General features: G+C 36.6%; 1 protein-coding gene across 1 annotated transcript in view; it reads right to left on the bottom strand.

Annotated features, from left to right (window-relative positions):
• TMA16 (translation machinery associated 16 homolog) overlaps positions 1–26692 on the bottom strand; it is a 28241-nt gene extending 1549 nt beyond the window's left edge. Inside the window, exons 1-6 of the mRNA XM_004450807.5 lie at positions 26556–26692; positions 14244–14356; positions 7034–7071; positions 5845–5929; positions 4553–4701; positions 1386–1428 (exon numbers count right to left, since the gene is read on the bottom strand). Coding sequence (XP_004450864.1) covers positions 1386–1428; positions 4553–4701; positions 5845–5929; positions 7034–7071; positions 14244–14356; positions 26556–26558 — 431 coding nt within the window. The 5' untranslated portion in view covers positions 26559–26692. The remainder of the gene's footprint in view (positions 1–1385; positions 1429–4552; positions 4702–5844; positions 5930–7033; positions 7072–14243; positions 14357–26555) is intronic.
• Positions 26693–27394: the final 702 nt, after the last annotated feature.

Genomic DNA, 27394 nt, shown 5'->3' on the forward strand with positions numbered 1-27394 from the left:
TAGAGAGGGTTTGTTAAGAGAGTGAGTAGTATGGTGGGAAAGTAGGAGAGAGTGAGTCAATTTTCAAAACTTTCAAAGTAGCAGAAAGTCTACAAATTTATAGCAGAGTCAAGAGCACTAGAAAGAAATAATATGTTGCGCTAAAAAAAATAAATCACAATTTCCCAATTACTGATACTTGCTTTTTCCATACTTACTATATGTCCTATTTAATCTACGCTAGCAGTACCTGCACAAAGAATCATACATATTCAAAACTTTACAACCAATACAGAAAAGTATTAGGCAGAAGTTACAAGGAGACTCTGTTCCATTCTATTATTCTCTCTAATCTGAATATCTGCCTCTATCAGGCTATACAGGATTAAGACTCTCAAAAGAAAGAACTATGTTCTTATGCTCAGTTTTTATGTTCCAATACTTTGGAAGCAATGTGAAGATTGTTCCAAGAACTGAACTATGGCCAGCAAAACTACCAGAGACTATGCAGCACATCTGTTCTCTAGTTTCTGGCTTTCTTTGAGGGAGGCAGAACTTACACTGCTTTAGAAATAAGGGGCACATTTATATATGTGAATAATCAATATTATAGTCAAAAGATATTGAAGGTAAAAAAAGAATCTTAAGCTCCAAATAAAGTTATAATTACAAGTTGTACATGGGCTAAAATTGCATTTTAATTATGACATGAATTCCTTTAGTGCTAATTTAGTTTCTCTGAATTCAGAAATTTAAAGGTACTATAAAATAAGCTTAAGTGTTTCAAAGAACATGACTTTAGTTTTAAATAATTTACCAAAATCAATTAACATAAGGACCCATCAATTGGTTAAGACCATTAACAAAAATTATTTTTCTAAAGACAAAGAACCTATGTTTAAAAAATGTAAAAATTGAAATCCTATTCAGTAGTCTCCCTGGTCAGGGAAGAGTAAAATTAGAGCCCACTAACCAGGTCAGTCTGGATGACCTAACCCTTTCTCTGGTATCAGTTTCTATTAACCATTTTCTTCCCCAACAGAGGGTGCTGTGGAACAGAAAGATAGGACTCAAAAATCAACAAGTCTGTTAACATTTATCTTAAAAAAAAAAAAAAAATTGGGGAGGAATAGTGCAATCAAGTTCTTTGGAGTAATAGGATTAAATTATTTTAAAATATTTTGAAAGGCAAATAAAAGGTACAGTGTGTCCCTATCATTTCAGGGTCGTCAGTTGTTTTAAATAAAAACAAGTTGGAAAAATTCTTTCTCTGAAAAAAAAAAGAAAATTTTCAAAGAAGCCCATTTTTCTTTTAACACCAATGTCTACACTCAAATGGGAAGACAGTTTATGCTTCATGTATTTTATATGCAGCTTTAAGGGAATAATAAAAGTGAGAGACTCACCTAAAAGTTTTCAGATTACCCACATCAACAATGTCTGGAATCTCTGGAAAAGAAAATAATTTATATGCATTAGGCAATGTTTTCTAAATTGCATCACTTCACAGTTTCTTCTTTTATTATCTAAGATCAACAAATAATAATTGACAGACAGCAAGAAGATCCAAAGCAAACAAAATTTCAAAACATTGCTATAAATAAAATGAAAAGCAAGTTTTGCAAGCATAAGGGCCTCAGTTTTAAAAGGTGATTTTAAAAGAATTCTAGTAATGTATCTGTAAAATAAAACAAACTATTAATGAAATAAGCCCTGTCCTTTCAAACTATAAAAGGTATCTGGCAAATTCTAACTATCAATCCCTTAAAACAATGTGCCAGGCTGTTTTATACTTTTTTCTTGGTGAAAAAGTACAAAATTTTCAAGCATATACTCCACTTGGCAGAGTAGAATATATCTGAGGAATGCCAGGATTTAATATTAGAAAATCACGTTATTCAAAAGGTAAAAAAAAATTTAAAAACAAACTATGATCAAGAGATACAAAAGGAGTTCAAAAAAATTTAAACCCACTCTTAACAAGGTAAATAATAGTTCCTTACCATTATTAGAAACTTATCATAAACCATTATGCATGATTACACTTATTGTAGAACACAAGCCCAAACTGGACCACTTTCAAAAAACTCTGGCCAATACAATAAATATTAAATAAAATCAAGTATCAATTAATGAAAAAGACAAAGTAAAAATGTCTGCTATAACTGTGAACTTTTAAATTTTCAGAAATAAAACTGTTTTAGAAAATAATATAAGGGACCAAGTGTTTAAAAGGTGCAAATTAAACACAAATTTTAAAAAGGAATCCCAACAAAATGAATAGTTATGCCACGAGCAGTGGGGCAGGGACATCATTGAGGTGACAAATAATTTACCTACATATTTTAGACATTAGTGAACTTGTCATAGTTCTCAAACCTTTTACCACACTCTTCAAGAAGCACTGTAGTATAGTTGGAAGAACCCTGGAACTGGTTCTATCACCAATAAATGTTAGATCTTGGATGTGATCTGCTAAGCAGCACTCACTAATCAGGCTGCTACGTGTTTAACTGACTTTAGAAGGAAAGAGTAGAATCACAGGGGCTGTCCCAATGGTACAGCTGAGAAGATGGTAGCTTCAACAAATGAGGGGCTGGTGGTGGTGGTCATGGTAGAAGTCATTAGATTCTAAGTATTTTTGCTGATGGGACAGATGTGGAGTGTGAAAGGGAAGAGTCAAGCATGACTTCAGGGTTTCTGATCAAAGCAACTGGACAAGTGATGACGCCAATGACTAAAACAGGGAACTTGTAAATACTTAGTTTGTGAAGACGAGGAGGACTGAACACAGGAAACAAAAAGGCATGGCCAGGGACTATGAAGAAAACCAGAAGTCACTGTCTTCCATACGAAATAAAAAGTGTGACAAGAAAGAGAGTGATCATGTATATCAAATGGCTGCAGATAGGTTGACTAAGTGAGATTCAAAGCTCAGTAAAGCAACTACTTGTCTTAGCAACTTGAAGATCATCAGGAAAAGTACTTTAGTTGAGTGCCTAATTGAAGTGGGTCCCAAAGAAAATGCAAAATGAGGAAATGGAAGCAACAATATAGACAAATTTTACACCCCCAGAAGTTAACCAGTTAGGTAAAAAGGACATAGCACTTGATTTCAGCACTGGAGTAGGAAAAGTATGAAGATAAGGCTACAAAACTTGGTTTCCTTTTAAAAATTTATTTTACTTTCATTTTTAATTCTAGGTGACAAAAAAGATTCTTCTGAATTTTGTTATGGTTACATTTTTACCAGTATACAATAAAAACAACATAATCATGAAAAATTTTTAAAATTCAAAAAATTTTAAAAAAGACAAAGCACTGATTAAACTCCTTACCCTATGCCCCCTGCTCCTAAATTAGGAACTATGCCAAGCACTTCCATAAATGTAATCTCGTCTAACTTTTAAACAATGCAGGGAAGTAGGTATATAATGCAGGGAAGTAGTTATACTGTTTATCTCTATTTTAAGCTGAGTAAGAACAAGGCCCAGAGGGGTTAAATAGCTTGCCCTCTGTTGTACAGTAAAGCTGGATCTAGTTCGAAAGCTATTTTTTGTTGTTTTTCATCTAAAAACTCACTTCTTGGGAATGTTTAAGAGGAACTGCCATCTATTTCAGGGTTTCCACTGTTATCCACAGGATATTTCCTTTCAGAAAAGTTAGGCTTCTATAATTTAGTATTCTTGTTGCCAAAATTTGAAAACTTATTTTGGCTATCTCTTAACGCAGGGCCCAGGCATGGAATGGGAATGAAGAAGGGTCAGGACCATGGTAAACTTAGGAATGTATACTCAGATCTAAAAGGGACAGCTACTACTCCATTCTAGCAGATTATGTTACCAAATGATCTGATTATTTTAAGAGGCACCAGAAATCTACATTTTTCATGTGAAATCAACAGATTTTTTTTTCAATATTGACAATTAATTTAAAAATTTTACAATCACTGGTAATTCAATCAAATATCATTGATAGGCCATGTGTAGCCTTTCAGGAACTACCAGTTGTGGTCTCTACAAGTCTTAAATACTTCCTCCTCCTAAGTGGTTTTTTTTTCAATGTTACCAAACTAATAACATACCTGTCTTTAGAAATTATAAGACATGCTACAATATGAAGAAAAAGCTGGCACTTGGGTGATAAGCTAAGGTAAATGAAAATTCCATTTCCATAGTTTCTCAAAAATGACTACGAGTATAGCTAGGTCCTAAAAGAATTACAAAGATGAGAAAGTTATAGCTAGCACCCATTCTAAAGACACTTTCAAGTAGTTGGAAATGGGCAAATAACAACTCTATAACAAAGCCAATTAAGTATGGGCCTTAAGGGAGAGGAAAAATGTATCGTCCCAGTAGAAAGATAAGCTGCCACTATCACACAACTGGGGAACATATGTAAAAGAAGAATGAGTCCAAAAATTATTCCAAACGCTCACCAACAAAAGGAAATCAAAGGCAGAAAATCAAACAAAGTAGAATAAATGAAAGTAAACCTTTGAAATGACTTACAAATCTGAATCAGAAGGTGCTGTGTATTTTAGAAAGAAAAAAAAAAATCACAGTGCACACACCAAGGCCATAGCCTTCATACTGCTGCCGCTCACGCGCCATCGTCTGCTTGATGACTGTCTCCCGGGAATGGTGTCTCCTTCCCTGCCTGTCTTTGATGCTGTTATGTAACTCAATTTGCTCCAGTTCATTGCTGAATCGATTTAAATATCTGAAAAATTAAAGAAAATTATTTTAGTTACAAAGTCTATACATTTAGCCTGTGTTACTACATTTAAAACATACCTTTGCTACTCTTTAAATTTTATATCCCTCTGAGTTCCTCAAGTCCTCAGACCTCTTTACTCTTTCCCGAGATAACATAACCATTTCCATAATTGCAGAGACCAAATCACAACCTGCTAACACAGTATCTGTTAAACTCTAGACTCTCACTTTTAATCACCGACTGGACATCTCCATTTGGATGTTCCTTAGTCTCATCCTTAAACACATAAAAAATGAACTTGTTAAATAAAACTCCTGCTCCCACCCATCACCTACCAACCCTGCTCTATCTCTTGAACTCTGTCAGAAACTGGTATGACCGATTACCCATTTGCCCAAGCCAGATACAGAGGTGTTAGCCTTGATGCCTCTTTCACTTGTCTTCCACCTCTAAATTTTCACTAAAGATTGAGACTTACTATCTCTGGAATCTGTCTGTTTCTCTTCACCACACAGCAACTAAGCAAGCAGAGGCCACTCTCTCTCTTGCCTGGAATGTTATCAGATTCCCAACAGTCCCCTGGCCATGGCTCCCTCAGTACGTTTTCTTCCATCTCACTTCTGTGACCTTTCTAAAGTTTAAATATGATCGTATCAGGTGCTTGCTGTAAAAGCCCCCTGTGGTTCCCAGGTCCTTCAGGATGAAGTCCAAACTCATAGCCTGACATCTGAGGTCTTTCATGAGCTGGCTGCTGATTATTGTACTTGCCACATTTTCCTCCTTGAACTTACTCTGGTCATAGCAAATGTCTGGAAGATCACTAAATATGTCAACTTCATTCTTACCTCTGGGCCTTTCAGTGATTTTTCTTCCTGCTAACTCCTACCCTTCAGGTGTCATTTTAAATGATACTTCCTCCAGTAAGCCTTTCCTGATCTCACACAACTGGGTAAACTACCATTCTGAGGCTCAGAAAATTAACAAATATATACTAAGGTGGATGAGCCAGGATGTGAATACAAAGTTTATCTGGTAACAAAGCCCATTTGCTCTTCTATAAATATAGAACAGGACTCTGTTTCTTAAAGAATCAGGTTGGACAATTCCCTTTTCTGATCCTGTGCTTGTAATATGCCCAGTATTTACCTTTCAATTAATTCACAAGCGTCTTTCTTTGAATATTCTACTTTTTTGGGATCAAGATGATTGTGAAACCACTGTAGTTTTTCACCTACAAACATGTAATAAGACAGTTTAACACCATGAGTCATCGTTTAAGCAAAGAGGCATTCATTGTAATTCTTAACATTAATGGGTTTAAAAGAGTAAAAAAATTTATTTCAATATTAAGTATAAAGTCTTATATAGACTCAAAGCTACTAAAACCAGTCTGTCAGAAATTAAATTGACACATTTTAATTTAGGGAAGAGAGTGAGGTGGGAGGGATGCTCTTCTGTATATATATTTCTTATCCAATATGGATGCAAAAGCATAAAAAATAAAGAATATTTTAACAGAACACAAAGTGCTAAGTATTTAAAAATCAAGAGATAGGACCCATCTAAAATAATAAAACAAAAACTTAATTGTTAATGATAAAAATGGTATTTGTTGAACATTTAATAAGCAGAAGACGTTATTTTAAAATTTTACAATCCTATGAAGATTGGTACTATTATTATCCCCATTTTACAGATTAGGAAGGTTAAATAACCTGCACAAGGGCCTTGAAGTTGGGAGACACATTAAACATAGAAGAGTTGATAGGTATTGTACAAGCAGTAACTGGGATGTATTACCAAAGAGCTCACTAACCTCATTCTTATGAGTAAATCTGCCCATTAGGGTCACTTCCAGTTCGATTTTTCAATATTGAGATCAAGAAATGGACCTATCCAGCATTCTGATATCCCACTTAGAAATACTATTCAATTACCCAAAAAAGCATTAAAGATAAAGGTTCAAATGCCTTTAATTTTAGTAATAAAACCTAATAGTCGTTATTTCAAAATCTCAGTTGTTTATAAAAATGTACTAACAATAAATTTAAAAACAAAGAGAAGAGGATCATGACATAGAGACCCAGACTGAGGATATGTGTATCTACATCATTAAACATGAATTCTTTCCATAACGTTTATACATCTTATTGTTATATAAAGACATAAACTAAATGGTTTCTGGAAAATTGAGCTAGAAATTATTAACGGTTTATTCTAAAAGTTTAATGATTGATTTTGTTGTTTTGGTTTTGTTCTGGGCAAATCTAGCAAAGAGAATTTATTTAGATTCACTCTACTGTGGCCTGACTTTCAAATAAATAAATCCACTTACCAATAATGTTGAGACGCAAGGCCTTTTCATTCTTCAATCTTGGAAGAAAAAGTACACAAGTGTTAGAAAATTTTCAAAGCAACTGTTAAAAATTAGTTAAAAACACTAAAAATAAAAATTGCCCAAAGAGCTTTAAAATTTAAGATCATTCTTTTACATATAGGAAATTAATTTTGTTAACATGGAAACATGGAACATCATGCTTCTTTTTAAAATCACTGAAATAAAATATTATTATAAATCTTCTTTCAGCTCTTTGACTAAAGGAAGCCTATAGAGAAAAAAAATAATTTTGAAAGCACAAATGAAATACTGACTGAATTAAAATGAATATTCAGGTGTTTTCTTTGTAATGATAAAATACACACAATACTTATGCACAAAGAAGTAATGAATATCTTTTAGAAGACTGAATGTTGTCACCAAGACCAAAAAGCATTACTGTTATCTTTTAAACTTCAACAACAGCAAAATAGAACAATTACTTTTCATGACTTTGGAAAGAATTATAACAAAGGAAAAAACTCAGTTATTCTCAGAAAACGGTCTGTGTAAGATATGCTTCCTATTATTGATATTACAAATACTAATTCATCTAGAAAAGACCTCTGGAAACCTCATCTCTGCCAGACTTTATGCTGGGGATAAAGCAGTAAACAAAAGATGCCCTGTCTTTGCCCTAACCAAGTTTACACCTCGAGGGCAGTTAAGAGCATGGGGAAGAATATGGAGCCATAGGAGCACATGCAAAAAAAGTGCCTACAGGACTTTTCAGGACCCAGGAAGGCTTTCCAGAGGATGTATTCATTAAGCTGCAGCTTGGAATACACAGAGAAGTTATTCAGGACATAAATGGGATGGGATGTATGGGAATGGGAAAAGAAATATGTTTTAACTAAAGGAGAGGGCTTTGTGTAAAGGGGACGTGCACATAGTTTCTATCCATAAAGGAATAAGCAGACCAAGTTTACTCCTCACATTAAACAATTAGAAAATAGGACTAATACAATGAGGTTTTCGTTATAAAAACTTTTTAGCAACAGAATGGCAGAAAATATTTACAATACATGTAACTAACAAAAGACTTGTATCCAGAATATACAAATAGCTTGCACTACTCAATAACAATCGAATACTAAAAAAGGCAAAAGATTTGAACAGATTCTTCATCGACAATGTACAAATGACCAATAAATACATAAAAAGATGCTCAGTATCATTAGTCATCAGGAAATGCAAATGAAAACCACACTGAGGCACCACTTTACCTACTAGAGTGGCTAAAATTAAAAAGAATGACAATAGAACATGTTGGAGAGGAGATGGAGTACCACTGTAACTCTCACATGAGAATAACGGAAATATAAAAGGGTACTATCTCTTTGGAGAAGGCAGAGCTTTATAATACTTGTTTTTTTTTTTAATAAAAACAAGGGTCTAACCCCTTAGTTTGCCAATCCCTGATAATAGTCCAAACTGTAAATAATACAAATAACCATCAGCAGATGAATGGATAAACAAATTGAATATCCATACAATGGAATATTTCTGAACAATAAAAGGGAAGAGCAACTAATACGTGAAATAACATAGACAAATTTCAAAAATATACTAAGTGGAAGAAGCTAGCCCAAAAGACTATACCGCATGATTCCATCATATGAAACATTAAGCAAGATAAATCTCATCTACCAAAATAAACAGCAAACTAGTGGCTAGGAGTGGGAAGAGACACAAGGAAACCTTTTGAGATGTGGAAATATTCTATATATTGATTGTGATGGTTACACCAATGTATACAATCAAAACTGTACATTTAATAAGTATCCATTTTTTGTATTATTTATACCTCAAAGTTGATTTTATAAGACAAAGAACATTTCATAACAAGGTGGAGAATGGCTCTGAGAGGAGTCCATTCCTGCAAATAAACTCAGAGGGAAGGATTTAAGTTAGGAGTCACTTATATTAATTCTGAGCAGCATAAATGAGAGCCTGACCTAGAGCAGTATCAGCTGGGATGAAGAAAAGTTGATGAACTTGAGAATCTCTTTAAACTGTAACTAAACATAAAAATGGAAAATTCTTATTAAGATAGATAATAGGTGAACATGATTTCTGAAGAGAATTTTTAAAGTGAAGTGGTAACTAAATTAATTCTCAAAGGTAGTCTTTCCTAGATATTTACCCATTATGTTTAGTTTCTCTTTGTTATTTTCTGTAACGAGACCTTTTCATGTGGCATCTAGAGTTCTTTGCTAAGTACCTAGGACAAGAGAAGAGAATGCATAGCAACAAAATGTTTCCATGGTGAGAAAAATCATAAAATCAAGTAAAAATCACATCTCATAAAATACCTTGTTTCTCCCTGAAAATTGTGTATCACTTGGAATGTGCTAATACTAGTTTCTTTTAATAAGAACAAAAATGATATTTCATGTAGTCCTTAATGAGAGATTTTCAAATGCCAATACGAAGAATGTGTTTGAACTCATCCTTTAATGTTATAACTCTTGCAACAGCATTTTTTAGTAAAATAAACAGAGTCCATCACTAAGAGTCAGCCTGATTCACTGAGCAAGTCAGGTTTTGTACCCTCTACCAATTATCAGAGGCACAGTTCCCTAACAAACATTCTCTGGACCTACCCTCAGTTCTTGCCCTAGAAAAGGAACCCTAGTAAATATTATTAGCTATAATCCACAGTTTGCATTAAGGTTTGCTATTTGTGTTCTACAGTCGGATGGTGCTTTGTTTTCTTTTTAATTTTTGTTCTAGCAACACATACACCACCTAAAATTTCCCCTTAACCACATTCAGATATACAAATCAGTGGTGTTAATTACATTCACAATGTTGTGCTACCATCACCATCATCATTACCAAAACTTTTCCATCACGCCAAACAGAAACTCTGTACCAATTAAGAAATGAACTCCCCATTCCCCTCACGCACTCCAGCCCCTGGGAACCTGTATTCTAGGTTCTGACTCTAATTTATTTATTCTAATTATTTCGTATCAATGAGACCACACAATTTCTGTCCTTTTGTGTCTGGCTTATTTCACTCAACATGATGTCTTCAAAATTCATCCATGTTGTTACATGTATCAGAACTTCATTATTTTTATGGCTAAATAATAAACAATATTCCATTGAATGTACATGCCACATTTTGTTAATCCACTCATCTCTTGATGGACACTCGGGTTGCTTCCATCTTTTGGCAACTGTGAATAATGCCACCCTAGAATTAAATAATCAAATGATACTTTTCTGATTTCATTAAGGAGAAAACCCAGTTTATGTTAGTTTATTTTACAAATCTTCCAAACCTTGTCAAATAGTTCACCAAGGATAAAGTAAGCATGCCTCAAACTCAGGGCCTTTGGGGCAGGCAACAGTATTTACCTGGTTTTACTAGAGATAAATGTCTCCTTTTGAAAAATGATACTTAAGGGGGAAGATTTTTTTAAAGAACAATATTCAGTAAATAATATTATAGGTCAGTATTTCCCAAAGTGTGTGCCTTGGACCAACAGCAACACATCAGCATTACCCGGAAACTTGTAAGAAATGCAAAACCTTGGTCCCTGCCCCAGACCCACTAAATGGAAAAATTCTAGCGATCAGGCTCAACAAGCAGCTTATTGAAATTCTTATAGGTATAACTCATGAACACTAAAATTTGTGAAATACTTGTATAAGTGATAATAGAAACTGCAAAATCACTTTACTTTAGTGATTGATATACAAATGCCTGAAGTTTGAAAAATACTCTTTTAAAGGGATACTGCTATCATTATAATAAATCTTAATGTAAAAATAAAGGAAGGATAAAAGGAAAGGAGGAGAGAGGGAGGGAAGGAGAAATTTGACTATGCAATCACAACTCTTAACTTCTAGAAAACTTCAGGCCAAATCATTGTGAAACTGTTAAAGTTTACTAGATTACACTTTTAAGCCTTGGGTAAGGAATCAATATATAACAATGAAAATGCTAGTTTTTACCAACTACTATGAAAATGTATCTACCCTATGTAACTCATTAAAATGGTAAGGCTAGTCTAAAACAGTTAAAAAAATAATTTTTATTTTATCTTCATAACTTCATTTTAAACAATTTATGTGTGTTTCTAGACCAGTACCTGGGAAATCACATAGGCGAGAGACGGAATCAACAAACTGCACAATCTTCTTGAGGAAGACCAGATATTAGATTTACTAAATAAAAACTTTAAATCAGCTATTTTAAACATGTTCAAAAAAACATAAAGAAGGCCATATCTAAAGAGTTAAAGCAAGGTATGAAAATGATGTTTCACCAAATAGAGAATATCAATAAAGAAACAGAAATACAAAATTGAAACAAGCAGAAATTCTGGGTTGAAAAGTAAAATAACAGAAATGAAAACCTACTAGAGAGGTTCAATAGCAGATATTAACTGGCATAAGAATCAGCAAACTTGTAAACAGGTCAACTGAAATTACCCAGTATAAGCAACAAAGAGGAAAAGATTGAAGAAAAATGAACAGAGACTCAGAGACCTATGGGATATCATCAAGCACACCAACACATGCATAATGGAAGGAATAGAAAGAGAGGAAAAACGGTGAAAGCAGAAAGGCTAGCTGAAGAAATAATAACCAAAAACTTCCCAATTTGATATATACATCCAAGAAGCTCAACAAATTCCAAGTAGGATAAACTCAGATCCACATTTAAGCAAATCATTGTCATACTGTCAAAAGAGAAAGACAGAAAGAATGTTTAAAGAATCAAGAGAAAAATGACCCATCACATATAAGAGATTCTTAATCAATGAAAACCATGGAGTATAGAAGGCAGTGGGATGACATATTCAAAGTGCTGAAAGAAAAAGACTTTCAACCAAGAATTCTATATACAGCAAAACTAACTTTCAAAAATGAAGGAGAAATTAAGACATTCTCAGATAAAAAAACTGGTGGAACTGCAGATCAGTCCTAAAAGAAATACAAAAAGGAATCCTTCCAGTTGAAATGAAGACACTAGACCTTAACTCAAATCCACATTAAGAAATAGAGAACCAGTAAATGTAACTACATAGATAATGTCAAAGCCAGTATAATATATTTTGTTTGTAAAACTTTTCTTCTAATTTTAAAGACAAATACATAGGGAAGCAGATATGCCTCAAGTGACTGGGCTCCCGCTTACCATATGGGAGGTCTAGGGTTCGATTCCTGGGGCCTCCTGGTGAAGACAACCTGGCCCAAGCAGTAAGCTGGTCCACACTGAGTGCTGACCCATGCAAAGTGCTGGCCTGCAAGGAGTCCTGGCCCACACGGGAAGCTGGAACAGCAAGATTATGCAACAAAAAGAGACACAGAGGAAAGACAATACAAGATGCAGCAACGGGAAGCTGGAACAGCAAGATTATGCAACAAAAAAAGACAGAGGAAAGACAATACAAGATGCAGCAGACTAGGGAGCTAAGGTGGCGCAAGAGATAGAGCACTTCTCTCTCATGCTGGAAAGTCCCAGGATCAGTTCCCGGTGCCACCTAAAGAAAAGACAAGCAGACACAGAAGAACGTGCAGTGAATGGAGAGAGAGCAGACTAGAGGGGAGCAGGGGATAAATAAATAAATCGTTAAAATAAATAAATAAATAAAGACAAATGCATAAAGCAAAAATGACAAAAATGAGCTGAGGGGCTCCAAACACATATGGATATAATTCATATGCCATTATTACAAAGGAGGGGATGGGAATGGAGTTATAATGGAGCAGTTTTTGTGTACTACTAAAATTTAATTAGTATTAATCCAAATTATATTAATACTTCTTAACTGATGTTAATTAAAATCCCCCAGGGAAACACTAAGAAAATGACTCAAAAAATATACTGTAAAAGATATAAGGGAATTAAAATGGTATATATGAAGGTAATTTTATCTGACTATATTCACTTTTTACCACTCCAATAAAACTCCCCTCATGGTCATAGATGATTTCGACACGAATAAATCAAATGATGAATTCTCAGTTCTTATATTAATCAACAGCATATGACATAGGGATCCCTACCTTTTATTTGACATAATATCTTCTATTTCTTCCATCACTCTTTCTCAGTCTCACTTGTTGGAGTCCAAACTCTAAAAGCTGGAGTCTCCAGACTCAATCCTTGGTTCCCTTCTCTTTTCCATTTACCTCTTAGGTATCTCATAACGTCTCATGGCTTGAAATTACAGCTAGACGCAGATGGCTCCAAAATTCCTGTCTACATCCTGAATGGCAGCCTCAGCATACCCAAACGTCCCTTTGATATCACCTCCTTTATGGCTAATAGGCACTAGGAAGTTGAAGTTTTCATGGACCCCAGAAAAATCACATCCTTAGGGTTAGCCCATTCCTGTGCCTTTAAACCTATTGAAGCTTTTGATTAAATCACTGGAGTTAAGGGCCTTTGACTGGATTGCAGGACACAGGGTGGGTCTTAATCCTCCTACTGAAGTCCTTCATAAAGGGAGGAATAAAAAGCCACAGATAAAGGAAAAAAGCTGCGGAGACAGAGAAGAACCCAGAAGCTGAGAGAGAAGTCCTCAGGAGCCAGAACTGAAATCTATGGAACCCATGGAAGCACAGACTGGCAGAGCCCAGCATTGTACACCGCCATGTGCCTCATCACTCAAAGCTGCAGCTTGGGGAGAAGGGATCTCCTGATAAAGACTTGGTTTTGACATTTCCACAGCCTCAGAACTATAAGCTTATAACTTAATAAACTCCCATTGTAAAAGCCAACCCATTCCTGGTATATTGCTTTGGCAGCATTTAGCAAACTAAAACATTTAACCAACAGGCACTATAACCAACACATATCTGCACAGCTCACTCTCCCTTACATCTTTCAATTCTCTGCTCAAATGTAACTTCCTCTGAGAGGACTTTCATGACCACCCTTTATAGAACAGCACCTCTCTTTCACTCTCCATCCCAATGTACTCATCATAGCCTGTTATTTAAATTTATTTACTTATTTTAGGTAAGCTTTATAGAAGTAGTTTTTTTCACTGTTCTATCCTCAGTGCTTAGAAAATACTCAAAAAATATTAAGGAAGAAAGGAAAGGATTATTATGTTGAAAAAGGGTACCTGTTTGAAGAATAAGGGTATAAATGGGTTTTTCACTAATGCATAATGGCAAATGGTGAAAATATACTTACTTTTCCTTTTTTTCTTGTTTGTGGGCCTCTCTCGTAATTTGAGCTGCCTTTCTACTATATGGATGAATGACTTTTTTTTCCCATCCTGTACTTTTTCCCTTTGATGCCTTAGGCTAAAATGTAGAAAAACACATGAAACATATAGTCAGATTAATAAGTGATTCCTATCACAAAATTTTCTATAGAAATAACATTTTAATACAGTAATATAACAGAAATACACTGAGGCAAAACACTACATTAGGAATCAGGGCCAATAAGCCAGACCTGCTAAATAATTCAAATAGGTTTCATTTCTATGGTCATTGCAGAAAATATAGATTAGAACTATTCTCCAAAGTCAGCAAACAACAAAGAGACACAGAGGGAATCAATAACCTCAGCTTTTCAACTGGTCCATGTTGAAAGGTGGTACAACGAATGTAGACAAGTGAGGAGACTCAGTACTGGAAATCTGTATTACAGTTAAGAAAATTAAGGGGCTGGAAGGACTATAAGATGTTAATGAGAATTTGATTGTAGAGATTACACGTGGAGCAGAGTAGGCAGTAAACTGCACAAAATTAAAGTTGGTCTCATAAGCTTTTGCAAATTTGGAACAGAGGAGATAATAGAAGCCACCTCAAAATTTGCATATCCAAAAGGAAACAAATTATTTTCCCACTCCAGCCTTATGGCAGTTAAATAGGTAGCAGTTCACTCAGCCCTCTAAACTAGATGTTTCACCCACTTTTTATTCCTACAAAATTATTCCCTAAATCTTATCTCACCTATATTATTTAGGAATTAGGTTTGGTGCCCTATAATAAACACCCAAAATAACATGGCTTAAGCAAGATAAAGTTTAGTTCTCTCTCAAGTAAACAACTGGAGCTGGGGGCTCTGCTCCACAAAGCCTTCAGGAACTCAGACTCCTTGCATCTTGCTGTTTCGTATCCTTAGGGTCTAACTGTTATCCTTACAGTCCAAGATGACTTAATACCAGGCCTACAGCCAGTCAGTGAAAAGCAGGAAAGAGATATTGGAAAATATGCCCCTTTCCTTTAAGACCATGATCTGGGAAGTCATACAAATTACTTCTGCTCACATTCTACTTAATCAAAATTTAGTCACAGTGCTATTTAAGGGAGACTAGGAAATATAATTTTTATTCTCTAAAAAAATCCATACCATAGAAGAAAAAGATGGAATATATTAGGGAACATCTGGCATTCTCTAACACACCTAATCCTCAAAAAGGTAATCATGATCTTTCACGATTAGGATGGTCTTTAGGTTTTCTCTGCTAGTTCTTTTATATACAAATCTAGTAAAGTTCCTCTTCCCTGCTTAAAGAACTGTGCTGGCTCACAGGTAGGTCCTAAGCCCTCAGCATGAAAAACCATCTGTCCCCAACCTACTTCTCTAGCATTATTTCTCATGTTCCTCCACGAAGGACCCGTCGCCCCATCCTCACTGAACTCACCATACCCAGAATACATCTTTCTGTTTCATAACTTCCTAACCTGCACTCATTACTTCTGCAGGCAAAAGTCTTTTCCTTACTTGTCCTTTGATAAGACATAGTTCAAAGTCAAGACACAGTTTTCAAAGTCACATCTGTTGTAAAAGTTTCTAGGCAGAATTTGTCCATGTATTCATTCCTTCAACAAGCATTCATTGTGTGCTCTTCTTACTTCCTGAAAAACCTGATCAGAGAGACAACTGAAATCCCAATTGTCACTGGAAGCTGATTACAGATATAGAGGAATAAAGAGTAAAGCCACTGTAAAATGCAGCATGTGTATTCTTTTGCGTGTCTCTGGACGAAGGCATTTGTGTGTGTTGGGAGGGGGAAGGGAAGCATGATAAGGAATTTTTTGGAGCATAAACTCTACCTTAGCAAACATGAATCAAGTAAAAACTTGACTGTGGTAGCACACATTGTGATGTAATTAATACCCATGAGTTGTACACGTGAAAGTGGTAAAAATGGGAAATACTGAGTTATATATTGTTACCACAATAAAAAGTTAAAAAGAAAAGAAGAACCCCATGGTAGACTACTTCTAAAATGGTGTGACAGATTAAATTATGTACTCCAACAGAGACATGCTCTTAATCTTAATCCACATTCCTATGGTCATGAATCCAATGTAAATGGGACCTCTTGAAAATGTCTTAATCCATTTTACTGGAGAACCGATAAAAAGAAAACAGAAGCCAGAAGTTAGAGAAAGCCACAAAGGCATTGAGGCTTCAGTACCAAACAAAAATAGGCATGGGCTTGTCCTCACGGAGTTCAGGAATAACTGTGTAATTGAATAAGTGTTATGGCCAGAAAGCACAGGTTCCTTTACTGATTCTATATATAATAGGTAGACCAAACTTAAAGACAATTTGAGCTTAAGAAGACAAATGATGGCTGTGTGGTCTAAAAGTGGTGACAGTGAAGATGGAGAGAAATGGAGAGGTTTGAAATGTATTTTGGGGATAGACTGGTAAGACTTGAACACGGAGGGTGAGGTAAAGGGAAGAATCAAGTATGATTCCCAGGTTTGCAACACAAACAACCATGTGGTCAGAAGTACCATTCACTATAGGAATTCTCTTGTAAACATTAGTTTAAGATGCCCAGGAGACAGGTACAGATGTGAGATAAATAAATAAATACATGATTCTGGCACTTAGGAAAAGGTCTGGCCTAAAGATGCAAATTTGGGCATATCTGGGTTATACATGGGATTTTAAAGACAACACAGATAATAAGGCTTCCTTAAATAAGAGTAAGAAGAGAAAAGGGCCTGGGCCTAGGCTCAGATGGTACAGAGATATTAAATGAGTGCTCTTAACAGGCACTCTTCCAGGAAATGCAGATACATTAGGTAGAAACAGCAAATTTTTAACCTTATGAAGTTTACATTCTTGTTTTATTCGTGTTTGCCTCACCAATCCTAGATTAAGGGATACTTGCAAGCAAAGAACAGAGTGTATCACAACAATCTCAATTCCAAAACTACTGACAACTTCATTTTAGGAAGAATTATAAATTCTTAACCCTTGGCAGTGAACATAATACCTTGATGAGAATTATATGTAATATGATTTAAAGGTTCTTTAGAACAATGTTAAGTTTTTTAGGTCTTAATTCCCAAACCATTTTCACAACCCAAATTACACAAACTAACGTAGTTATTAAGTATGATAGTAACAATAGGATGTCCTTGAAAGGTTGTCTTAACCTGCCTATCACATGGTAATGTCCTCTCCTTTCTGGCTTCTGTGACTTCCAGGTTCTCTTTGTAAAGCCTCCAGTAATACAGATTAAGACCCACCCTGATTTAGCTCCACACCTGAACTAAAAATAATATCTTTAAAACTTCCTATTTGCAGTGGATTCACACCCACATGGATACAGTTTAAGATTAAGAGTGTGATTTTGTTGGGGTACATAATTCAACCTATGCCAGGTTATTAAATATTTATCAATTTCCCAGTTACAAAATAAAATCTATTACCAAATTAATAGAGTTATTGTTTAACTCAGAGAATTAAATAAAAATTCTCTTCTAGTTCTCAGTACAAAGAAGAAAATAGTACAAAATAATAGTTCAGTAGTGACTTTTGTCCAACATCAATAAGCACCTGCATCATTGTACCATATCTCTAGATACAGATAATCAATGCTCTTTGCAATAATACAATTAAAATCTGAAGTCAAAAGAATTCAACCAAGGACAGTGAAAAACAGTAAACCTAAAGGAAAAAAATGAAAGCATTAAAGTAAACTGTAGGAAAGTTATATAAATGATTGCTTTACATTTGTTTTTAAACTTCAGTCTAAATGCTCCAATCAAAGTTTGAAAAAGAAGTTTCAGCAGGAAGAGGTCAGAATAGATATTTAACATTATAATGTTTTAATTCTTTAAAAATAGACAACATAGTAAATAACAGAAAGTAATGTGATTTAAACTCATTTTACATGCAACTCAATTTAGACCTATCAGGGAAGCATATGTGGACTAAATGGTACTTTCATCAAGACCACCATATCACAATTTATTATTATAATAAACCAAAGATATAATTATCAGGAAGGAATAACTCTCTCCAGAGATATTTATAATGAAGTTTTTCAAGGATATGTGGATGGGAGGCAATAAATAAAGAGGTTGTCTGAGCAAGTTTAGTCCTAAAATTCCGTAATACAAATCTAAATGTTCATCTCATTCTTATAAAATAAAATTTCCTTCTCAGTTGAAGAAAACTCTGATACAGAAGGCCCTTTAAAAAGTTTGTTTGTTCACCCACAAAATAGTCTGTTTTCCAAACTTGAACTCAATCACTGGTATCTGTCCCTGATGTAACATGCTGACAGCTAGCCACTAGAATTCTAGCACATATTAATGCTTACCCCTCTCTTTGCTTGGACATTGTAAAAACTAAAACCAACCAACAAACAAAACTCTAGCTCATATCAGTTTGACAAGACATGCTTATTTCCATTTAAATTAATTGCCTTTGGGGAAACCAATTTTCTATCCTGCTGGCTCAGCACTGAAAAGGAACAAGTTGATAAGCTACCTAAACAATTAGATGAACTCTGTCCCAGCCCCTGCAACAGGTACTGTATCTTATGTTGACAATTACAAAGCAAGAAAGAAAGCACTGTCTTGTTTGAGGCAATTCACCATCAATCATCATCAACCCCTAATACATACATACACACACACGCGCACACACACAGGTTTAAAAAAAAAAACCTAAAATAAATGCTGAATAATTCCAAAGTTTTTAGGCATTTAAACTAGAAATATCTTTTCATTTTTTAATACCCCAATTTATTTTTTACTTTATTTTAGTTTTCCTAAATTATTATATATTCTATTTCTAATCTTTAACCTGTCATTCCTATTTCATTTTCCTACCAATTGAATTTGACAATAAATTAGGCTTCATTTTTGAAGAAGTTTTGGATCACAGAGGGGTTCAACTATGGCAAAGGAGGAGTACTGGTGTGGGTGTGGAATGTCACTGATGGCGGATGCACGGGTAGGAGGGAGTTCTCCAGGGCATGCACATAGGATATATAGATATGTTTGGACGTTCACTGGGTACTGTCATAGTGGGTAGAGTTACACAAGCCAACTGAGGGAGTGCTAAGTTCCTATCCTGGGGAGCTCTGTTGTATTCCCCATGAAACAGCAACAGCCCCCCCCCCCAGGTGCAAGGGCAAGGACCAGTAAAAAGGATGATCCAATGATGGATCCTTGGTGCTGATGACTATGCTTGTGAGCCTGTGTGCTTGAAATTTCAACTAGGCCTGGAGTTTCAGGGTGCGTAAGAGTTACCTCCTGAGAGCCTCCATGTTGCTCAAATGTGGCTGCTCTCTGAGCCAAACTCAGCATGTAAATGCATTACCTTACCCCCAGCGTGGGACATAACTCCCAGGGATAAGCCTCCCTGGTGCCGAGGGATTACTACCAAGCACTAGTTGGTGATGCAACTAGAAAAAGATCTTGAATAAAAGAGAGAAATGAAAAAGACAAATGCATTTATATGAGTCAAAATGAGTCAGGAGGTCATCAGAGGGGTTATGCTTATGCAAGTCTCAGCAGGATCCTAGAGATGGCCAGAGTAGATACAACCCCAGGTAGGGGTGCTCCTGAGGGCTACGGAGACACCCAGGTCCTGTGGTCATGTCAGATGGCTCTGGAGTTCAGTGCCTAGCCAATGGCCCCTACTTCAGAATTTGTGCTCCTGAGTGTGATGAAGATGGACTCAGATGTCACTTCTCTACACATGCCTCTTCTGTCACTTTTACTAAATGTGTGGTTGGTGCTGGGGCTGGTGTATGCTCAGGAGACTTGAATCTCTGGACTGTCCATGGGCCAGCTGGGCCCTGAGCCTCAGCAGAGTTGTAACACCTACTCTCTGGTTCGTTGGCCTTACCCAGGTCAGCTAACAGGGAGGTGAGGATGGTCAACCACCACACCAGGGATCTGAGAGAGTCTACAACTGCAAGCAGGAGAATCCCATCTATCAGCCATGTGAGATCTAAGCCCCTCTCGATTTAAAGGTGGAGTGGACATTGCCATCCCAGAGTTCTCAGGATTGAGGAATATGGATTAGAGTGGACTTACTGGTATTCTACTGTGGAATTAGTGTGACTCTAGCAATGGAAGAAATTGTATCATTGATGTGGAGACAGTGGCCACAGGAGTTGCTGAGGGCCGGGAGAGGGAAGAAGAGGTATGATATGGGGGGATTTTCAGGACTTGGCAGTTGTCCTGAATGATGCTGCAGGGACAGGTACAGGACATTATATATGCTGCCATGGCCCACTGAATAAACTGGGGGAGAGTATGATAACAATGTCAACTATAATCCATGCTGTGTAGCAGTACTCCAGAATGTGTTCATCAGATCCAATGTATGTGCCACACTGATGAAAGAGGTTGTGGATGTAGGAGGAGTGGGAGGGGGTGAGGAATGAGGTATATGGGAGCCTCATATTTTTTAATGTAACATTTTATGTAATCTACGTATCTTTTAAAAAAATCCCTCATCCAGAAAAAGCTAAATACATAAATTAATAAAAGACCTATTAAAAAATTAGAACTATCATTTGTAAGTCAGTTTTTATAAATTCAAATGAACTTTACCATAGAAAATATTAGCTGCTTACTTACTAGAGATAGGCCATGTATTATTAAGTTTCACATATACTTTCTTACGTATCTCACTCTAACCCTATAAAATAAGGAAACTCTAAAATGTAAATATACTAAGACCAAAAAGGATTAGGTAACTTACTCTGGGATATCAGCTTCTGCATTATGCAAACAAAAATTAAATCCAGTTATTACCCCAAAGTTAATGCTTTTACTCTGTACTTGTTATGGGTTAATTTACTCTGTACTTGTTATGGGTTAACTGCATCCCCCAAAAAGATATGTTCAAGAACTAACGCCCAATCCCATAAATGTGATTCTATTTAAAAATAGAACTTCTGAAGAGGTAATTAGCTAAAATGACAACAAACTGGATTAGGCCTAATCCAACATGACTGGTGTACTTATAAAATAGAAAAAAAATCGAAACGGAAAACAGACAAGACAATCATGAGAAGATGTAAGCAGATACATCTATTTACCAAGGAGGCATGGAACAGATTCTTCCCTAGAGATTTCAGAGGGAGTACTGCCCTGAAACACCTTAATTTCAGACTTCCAGTCTGCAGAGCAATGAGACAAATTTTTGTTGTTTTAAGCCACCTGGTTTACGGTACTTTGTTAAATCAGCCCTAGGAAACTAAGAGCACTGCACTGCTTTGCAAAAGAAATAATCAGAAGCAGAAAATGGGAGTATGGAAGGATGAGGATTAACATTTACTGTGTGAACCACTAATATCAGGTTTAGGTAAAGATCTTATTTTGTTAAGATAGATACCAAGAATTAGGAGTTATTCTCCTTTCACAGTTAAAAAATCAGAAGTTCAAAATGGTGCAGTGAACTGACTTGGGTCTGCTCCAAATCCAATGCTTTTTCTCAAACATTCTGCTTTAAATGGTGATTAGGTCCTAGATTAGTTTAAAAAGGTCTTGGTGGCCCAAAAATGTATCGGAATTAGAATATAATAGCACTAGTCCAAACACAGGAACCATGTGGCAAAACCAAGAGTGAGTGAATTTCTTCTCCATTACCTGGGCAGATAGCAAATTTGAAGGGCAAATTCTAAAATACTTGACATTCTCCTACCTCCCTTTCAGAACCCTTCTCTTTTAAGCGATTCCCCAAAGATACCTTACTTAGATTAGATCTTTAGAGTGCAGAACACATAGGAAATGTACCCAAAAACTAAATAAATCAAAGTGCATATTAAGTATCAAAATAAGACAAAGAATAGCATTTGATAATAATTCACCCTTTAGATAGCAAAAGCATACCAGAGCTGCAACTGAACTAACCAGAGATAAGGCTAAGCTGGACCTGTTGCCTTGAACTTAATAGCTGAGGAAAAAGAAACTCCTATTCACAGATCTACCATAAAAATCCAAAATCAATTATAGTGACCCAGGATAACCTCAGTAACTACACCATATTCCTAAATACCTCCTCCACATTCGGAACATGGAAAAGGGAAAACAGAGCATATAAACTAGGCAAAATATAACTCTGCTTCCAAAATGCCAGGCTCCCAATTTAACACCTCTTAGCCAAAAGTGTGAAATTAGAATTAAGTAAAATGTCCAAAGCACTCAAAAATTTGTAAATAAAATTAAAAGCATGAATCTTTTAAAAAATTTGGTATATCAGTCCACACTCTAAATATTGGTCCTTAAAGATCACATTCAAATATAAAAAAAGAAACCATGTAAATCTTAGGGAAAAAAACACAAGATTTTTGTGTGTTTTGTAAATGAATCTCAGAGTGAGAAAGGTCTTTCTAAACATCCCATAAAATCCAGATAATACATAATAAGCCTAACTACATAAAAATTTAAAATTTTTGGACTGCAAAACATATCATAAACCAAGACAAAAGAGAAACCAGGAAAAAACAGTTTGAAACACAAACAAAAAAAGAGTGAATCCCTTTAATTTATAAAAGTTACTGTAAAATCATTAAGAAAAGTTCAAAAGCCTAAAATAAAGGAAAAAGAAGGGAACCAGATCACAGGAAGAATAAATTCAAGTACTTTTTTTTAAAGACAGAAAAAATTTATGCTTTAACGCAAAAGAAATGCAAATTAAAACTCCAATAAAACAGTACTGTTAATGTGTAAGACTAACAAAGTTTTAAAAATTATTAACAATGCATTAGTGAAGGTGTGGATGAGTTCATCTCATTTATCAGTGGGGTGCAAATTGTTATAATCTTTCTAGAGGGCAATTTGATACTTCCTAACAAGATAAAAATTGCAAATGTCTTTTGACTGAAAAAAATTCTACTTCTATTAATTTACCCTACACACATATTTATACATATTTTTATATATATATAAAGAAATCGCCAATGCAACAGTGTTTATAAGTAGCACAAGAATGGAAACAGCTTAAATGTCCATCAGGGACCTTCCTAAGCAAATTTACTGTAAAAGCAAACAATGAAAAATGGACTGATAAAAAAGTGGGAGGGTAGCAGACGTGGCTCAAGTGCACATCCACCTACCATATGGGAGGTTCAGGGTTCGAACCCAGGGTGGCATCATGGCCCATGTAGTGAGCTGGCCCACATGCAGTGCTGCCGCATGCAAGGAGTCCCATGCCACACAGGTGTCCCCTGCATAGGGGAGCCCCATGCACAAGAAGTGCATCCCGCATTGAGCTACCCTGCGTGAAAAAAGTGCAGCCCGCCCAGGAGTGGCACTGTACACATGGAGAGCTGATGCAACAAGATGACACAACAAAAAGAGACACAGATTCTCAGTGCTGCCGAGAATGCAAGCGGACACAGAAGAACCGTGAATGGACACAGAAAGCAGACAAGAGAGGGGGAAGGGGAGAGAAATAAATAAAATAAGTCTTAAAAAAAAAAAGTGGGAGGTAGGCCTATATGTGCTTATATGGACTGCTCTCTAAGATCATATAATATGAAAAAAGGAATGGTAAAAGGGACTTTGCAGGTGTGATTAAAGATTGGGTGTTGATCCTGAATTATCCATGTTGACCCAAAGGAATCACAATAGTCCTTATAAGAAAGCAGCATGAGAGCCATTTTCAGAGAAGGAAATGTAATGACAGAAGCAGAGTCACAGAGAGATTTGCAGATGGTATACACTGATGGCTATGAAGATGGAGGAAGGGGCTTAAGCCAAGAATAGGTAGACACTAGAAACTGGAAAAATCATTGAAACAGATTCCCCACTATATCCTCTTAAAGGAACACAGGCCTGCCAACACCTTGATTTTATCTAAGCAATGCCCATTTTCAGACGTCTGACACCCAGGAAAGCAGGATAATACAGTTTTAAGCCACTAAGTGTGCATTAATTTGTTGCAGTGACAACAGGAAATACACTTTTCATGAACATCATATTTTATTTTTTGATTTTTTTAAACCATGCACATCTAAATAACGTAGTTCTAAAAAAGGTTGGTATGCTAGGTAGAGTTTCATTAATGTTTTTCCTTATATTTACTACCTTTAAGAGCAAGGTTTCACTAACGGGAAATCTCTTTAAGCTCATTCATTGTTATAGTTCACATTTACAGATGTGAGCCCAACGGAATTCAGTTCCTACCATTAAGGCAGTCAAAAACAGCTAATACCCACTGTAATGTGCAAGGATAAATCAAGGGAAGATGCACATTCTTTAATGGTTCATTATCTACCTAAGGAAAAGGGCAAACACACTTAAACTCTACCATAATAGGCTTAAGTAAAAAGGATTATACCTAAGAGTGCCTAAGAGCATAGTACACCAAACTTTAAAACGCTATAAAAATTTTTAATGCAAATTAAGAAAATGTTTAGTGGGGTGGATTATTTTTTTTTAAATGTCTTCACGTAGCTGAATTAAGTTTTGATATTAAAACATACACACATAAATATACATAAACTTGTGAAGCTACAGGAAAGATTCAAAGAGAAAATAAAGTAGCAAATGTAGACAAGTACAAATTGTACTCGTTTACTATTTACTACTATCACTAAAGTTAGTAACAACGAATAACATTTACTAAGTGCCAGACACTGGGCTAAGTGCTTTACATTTAATTTTCACAACAATCCTATGAAGTAGTTTGTCATCCCAATTTAACAGATGGGGCAAGTGAGACTTAAAGAAGTTAAATAATTTCACCAAAATCACAATTAAGGAAACACAAGTGCCAAAGAGTCCTCTGGGACTCCATAAGCCAAAATTCTGGGCTAAACTGAAAGAAGTTTAGAGAGGCTAACGTAAAATAAAAGCCTTGAAGAAAAATGGCCAGTGTCAGTTTCAATTCAAAGGAGAAGGCGCTACAGCCACTGGTAAAGTTGCACCAGAATGACAGGATCAGATATGTACCAGTGAGAACGGATGTATATGCCACTCTTTCAGCCTTATGCCAAAGCAATATACTCCTAACATACTGCCTGAAAAAAGTGAAGTTCTGATAGTCAAGGACTGAAGCCAAATATCAATTAAACCTACCCAAACACACACCCACAGTCACACAAATCACAGGAAATTGCTTTAATATTCCACTCTGAAAAAGAAAAGGTTAAGAAAGAAATTTATATTCTAAAGGGGTATAAATGACACAAGCATGGTGATAAAGCAAACACACTGTACACAAATGTGTATAATCTTACAGCAAGAAAGCATATTGTAGACAAATATTAAAGACAAAAATGACAGGTATGCATGAAAAGGGAAGAAAAGGAAACGAACAGAAAGAGAAACAAAGAAAACGAATAAAAGACGTGCCTAGCAAAACTTTTTACCAGATTATACTTTTTTTGTTTTTATTAAAAACTGATTAGAAAAATGAATATTTTTAAACGTGTTCCTATACAACAACGAGTCTCAAAAATATAGTATTAAGAGAAAAAAGCAAGAAGAATCAATGTATTGTTTTGGGATAGAAACAGGTAGTAGAACTACAAAGAAAAACCAGAGAATTATAAACACAAAATTTAGTTGCTGTTTACCTCTCAGGGGTTACTGAAGGTTACAGAATCAAGGAGAGGCACACAAAGTTATGCTATGTTCTACTCCTTTAAATGGACGATAACAAAAATTCCCTATATTGTTCATCTTTGCAACTTAAACATGTTTTATAAAGATTCTTACGTGTCTATTTGATTTTTAATAAAAATAAGTTTCAAGGCGGTCCCGGGAATTAAGGGCGTAGAAGCTGGACTTGGGAAGGTGAAGGGAAACCGGTGGTGAGAATGGAAGCTGAGGAAGGGGTAACCAAACCCAAGCAGTCTACGCTCGCCTCTGGGGGTCCAGGTGCCTGGAGGACGCGCCCTGAACGTTTTCCCCAACACCCCTAGTTACCAGTAAGTAGGCAAAAAGTGCCCTAGGAGGTGGTGCCAGGAGAGAATTTAGGCACGAGCCTAGGAGTGCTGGGAGGCTTGTGAGCACTAAATACTTCAGACGCGAACTTTAAAGTCCGAACAAAGAGCCCGGGCCTCGCCTAGGGGACGTTTTGCCCAGCACCCTCTAACCCCGTCCCACTGCCCAAAAGAATCATTTCGCACCCTCCCTTCTCCCCGCGGCGCCTCTTCCCAGGCATCAGCTTCCCGAAACCGCCCCCTTCATCCCTGCCTGCCAGACAGACGCCTTCCTAGGAACCGAGCAGGCTCCGGAGCCGGGGGACGGGGAGAGAGGCGCCCACCATGATGACGTCTTTGCGACCCCGGTGGGCCTCCGCGCTCCAGACAGGGGCAAGTGCACAGGCGACCGAGGGCAACACTCCCAGAGAAGGTCCAATCCAACCACGCGTAAAGGCGGCGTGGGGCCCTACCGGAAAAGGCGGGGCTGGTGCGCAACTCTAAAACGTCCGGGGAAACCCAGACCTGTACTTTTTCATCCGTATCAAGCCCTAGCACAGTGAGCTGCTGTCGCGCGGGCACTAGGTGACTGTGGCCACTGAGAGAACGCCGAGCGCCACGCCGGGGGCTTGAGCGGGCCTGCCTACGTGCACCTTTCCAGCCGGCCGCGAGCCGGGCCTGAGCGCGTCCTGTGGCATGTGCCCTTGGTGCAAGACCCCACAACCTAAGAGTGAGTCGAGGAGCTCCCACAACACCGTAGCGTGAGCGCTCCCGAGAGGGCTGCCCAGGGCCAGCAGGCGTCCCGTGGCGGCGAACGACCGTCACCTCCGCTCTCGGTCCTGTACTGGGTTCTCTTAGGCAAAGATTTTCCTCTACTGTCTTCGTTTCTTCACCCGTAAAGGCCCCTTCCATACCTCTCTTTCTGTTTGCTGCTCGCCGTTGAAGTCTTTGTTTTCACTTATACTTGTTAGAATCCCATAGACAATATATTCATTCAACAATTATTTGGCCCATACCTACTCTGTGTCACGCTTTGAGGATAGACAATATTCCTGCCCTCATTCAGCTACTATTACAGTGGGACATGTAAAATAGAGAAACCAATGACTTTAAAGTGTGTGAAAGTACATTCTGCATGAACCAGCGCAATGAAGACCACCATTGTATTAAATATTGCTAAGAA

The sequence above is a fragment of the Dasypus novemcinctus genome, chromosome 1 (genome assembly GCF_030445035.2).
Source record: "Dasypus novemcinctus isolate mDasNov1 chromosome 1, mDasNov1.1.hap2, whole genome shotgun sequence".
NCBI lineage: Eukaryota > Metazoa > Chordata > Mammalia > Cingulata > Dasypodidae > Dasypus > Dasypus novemcinctus.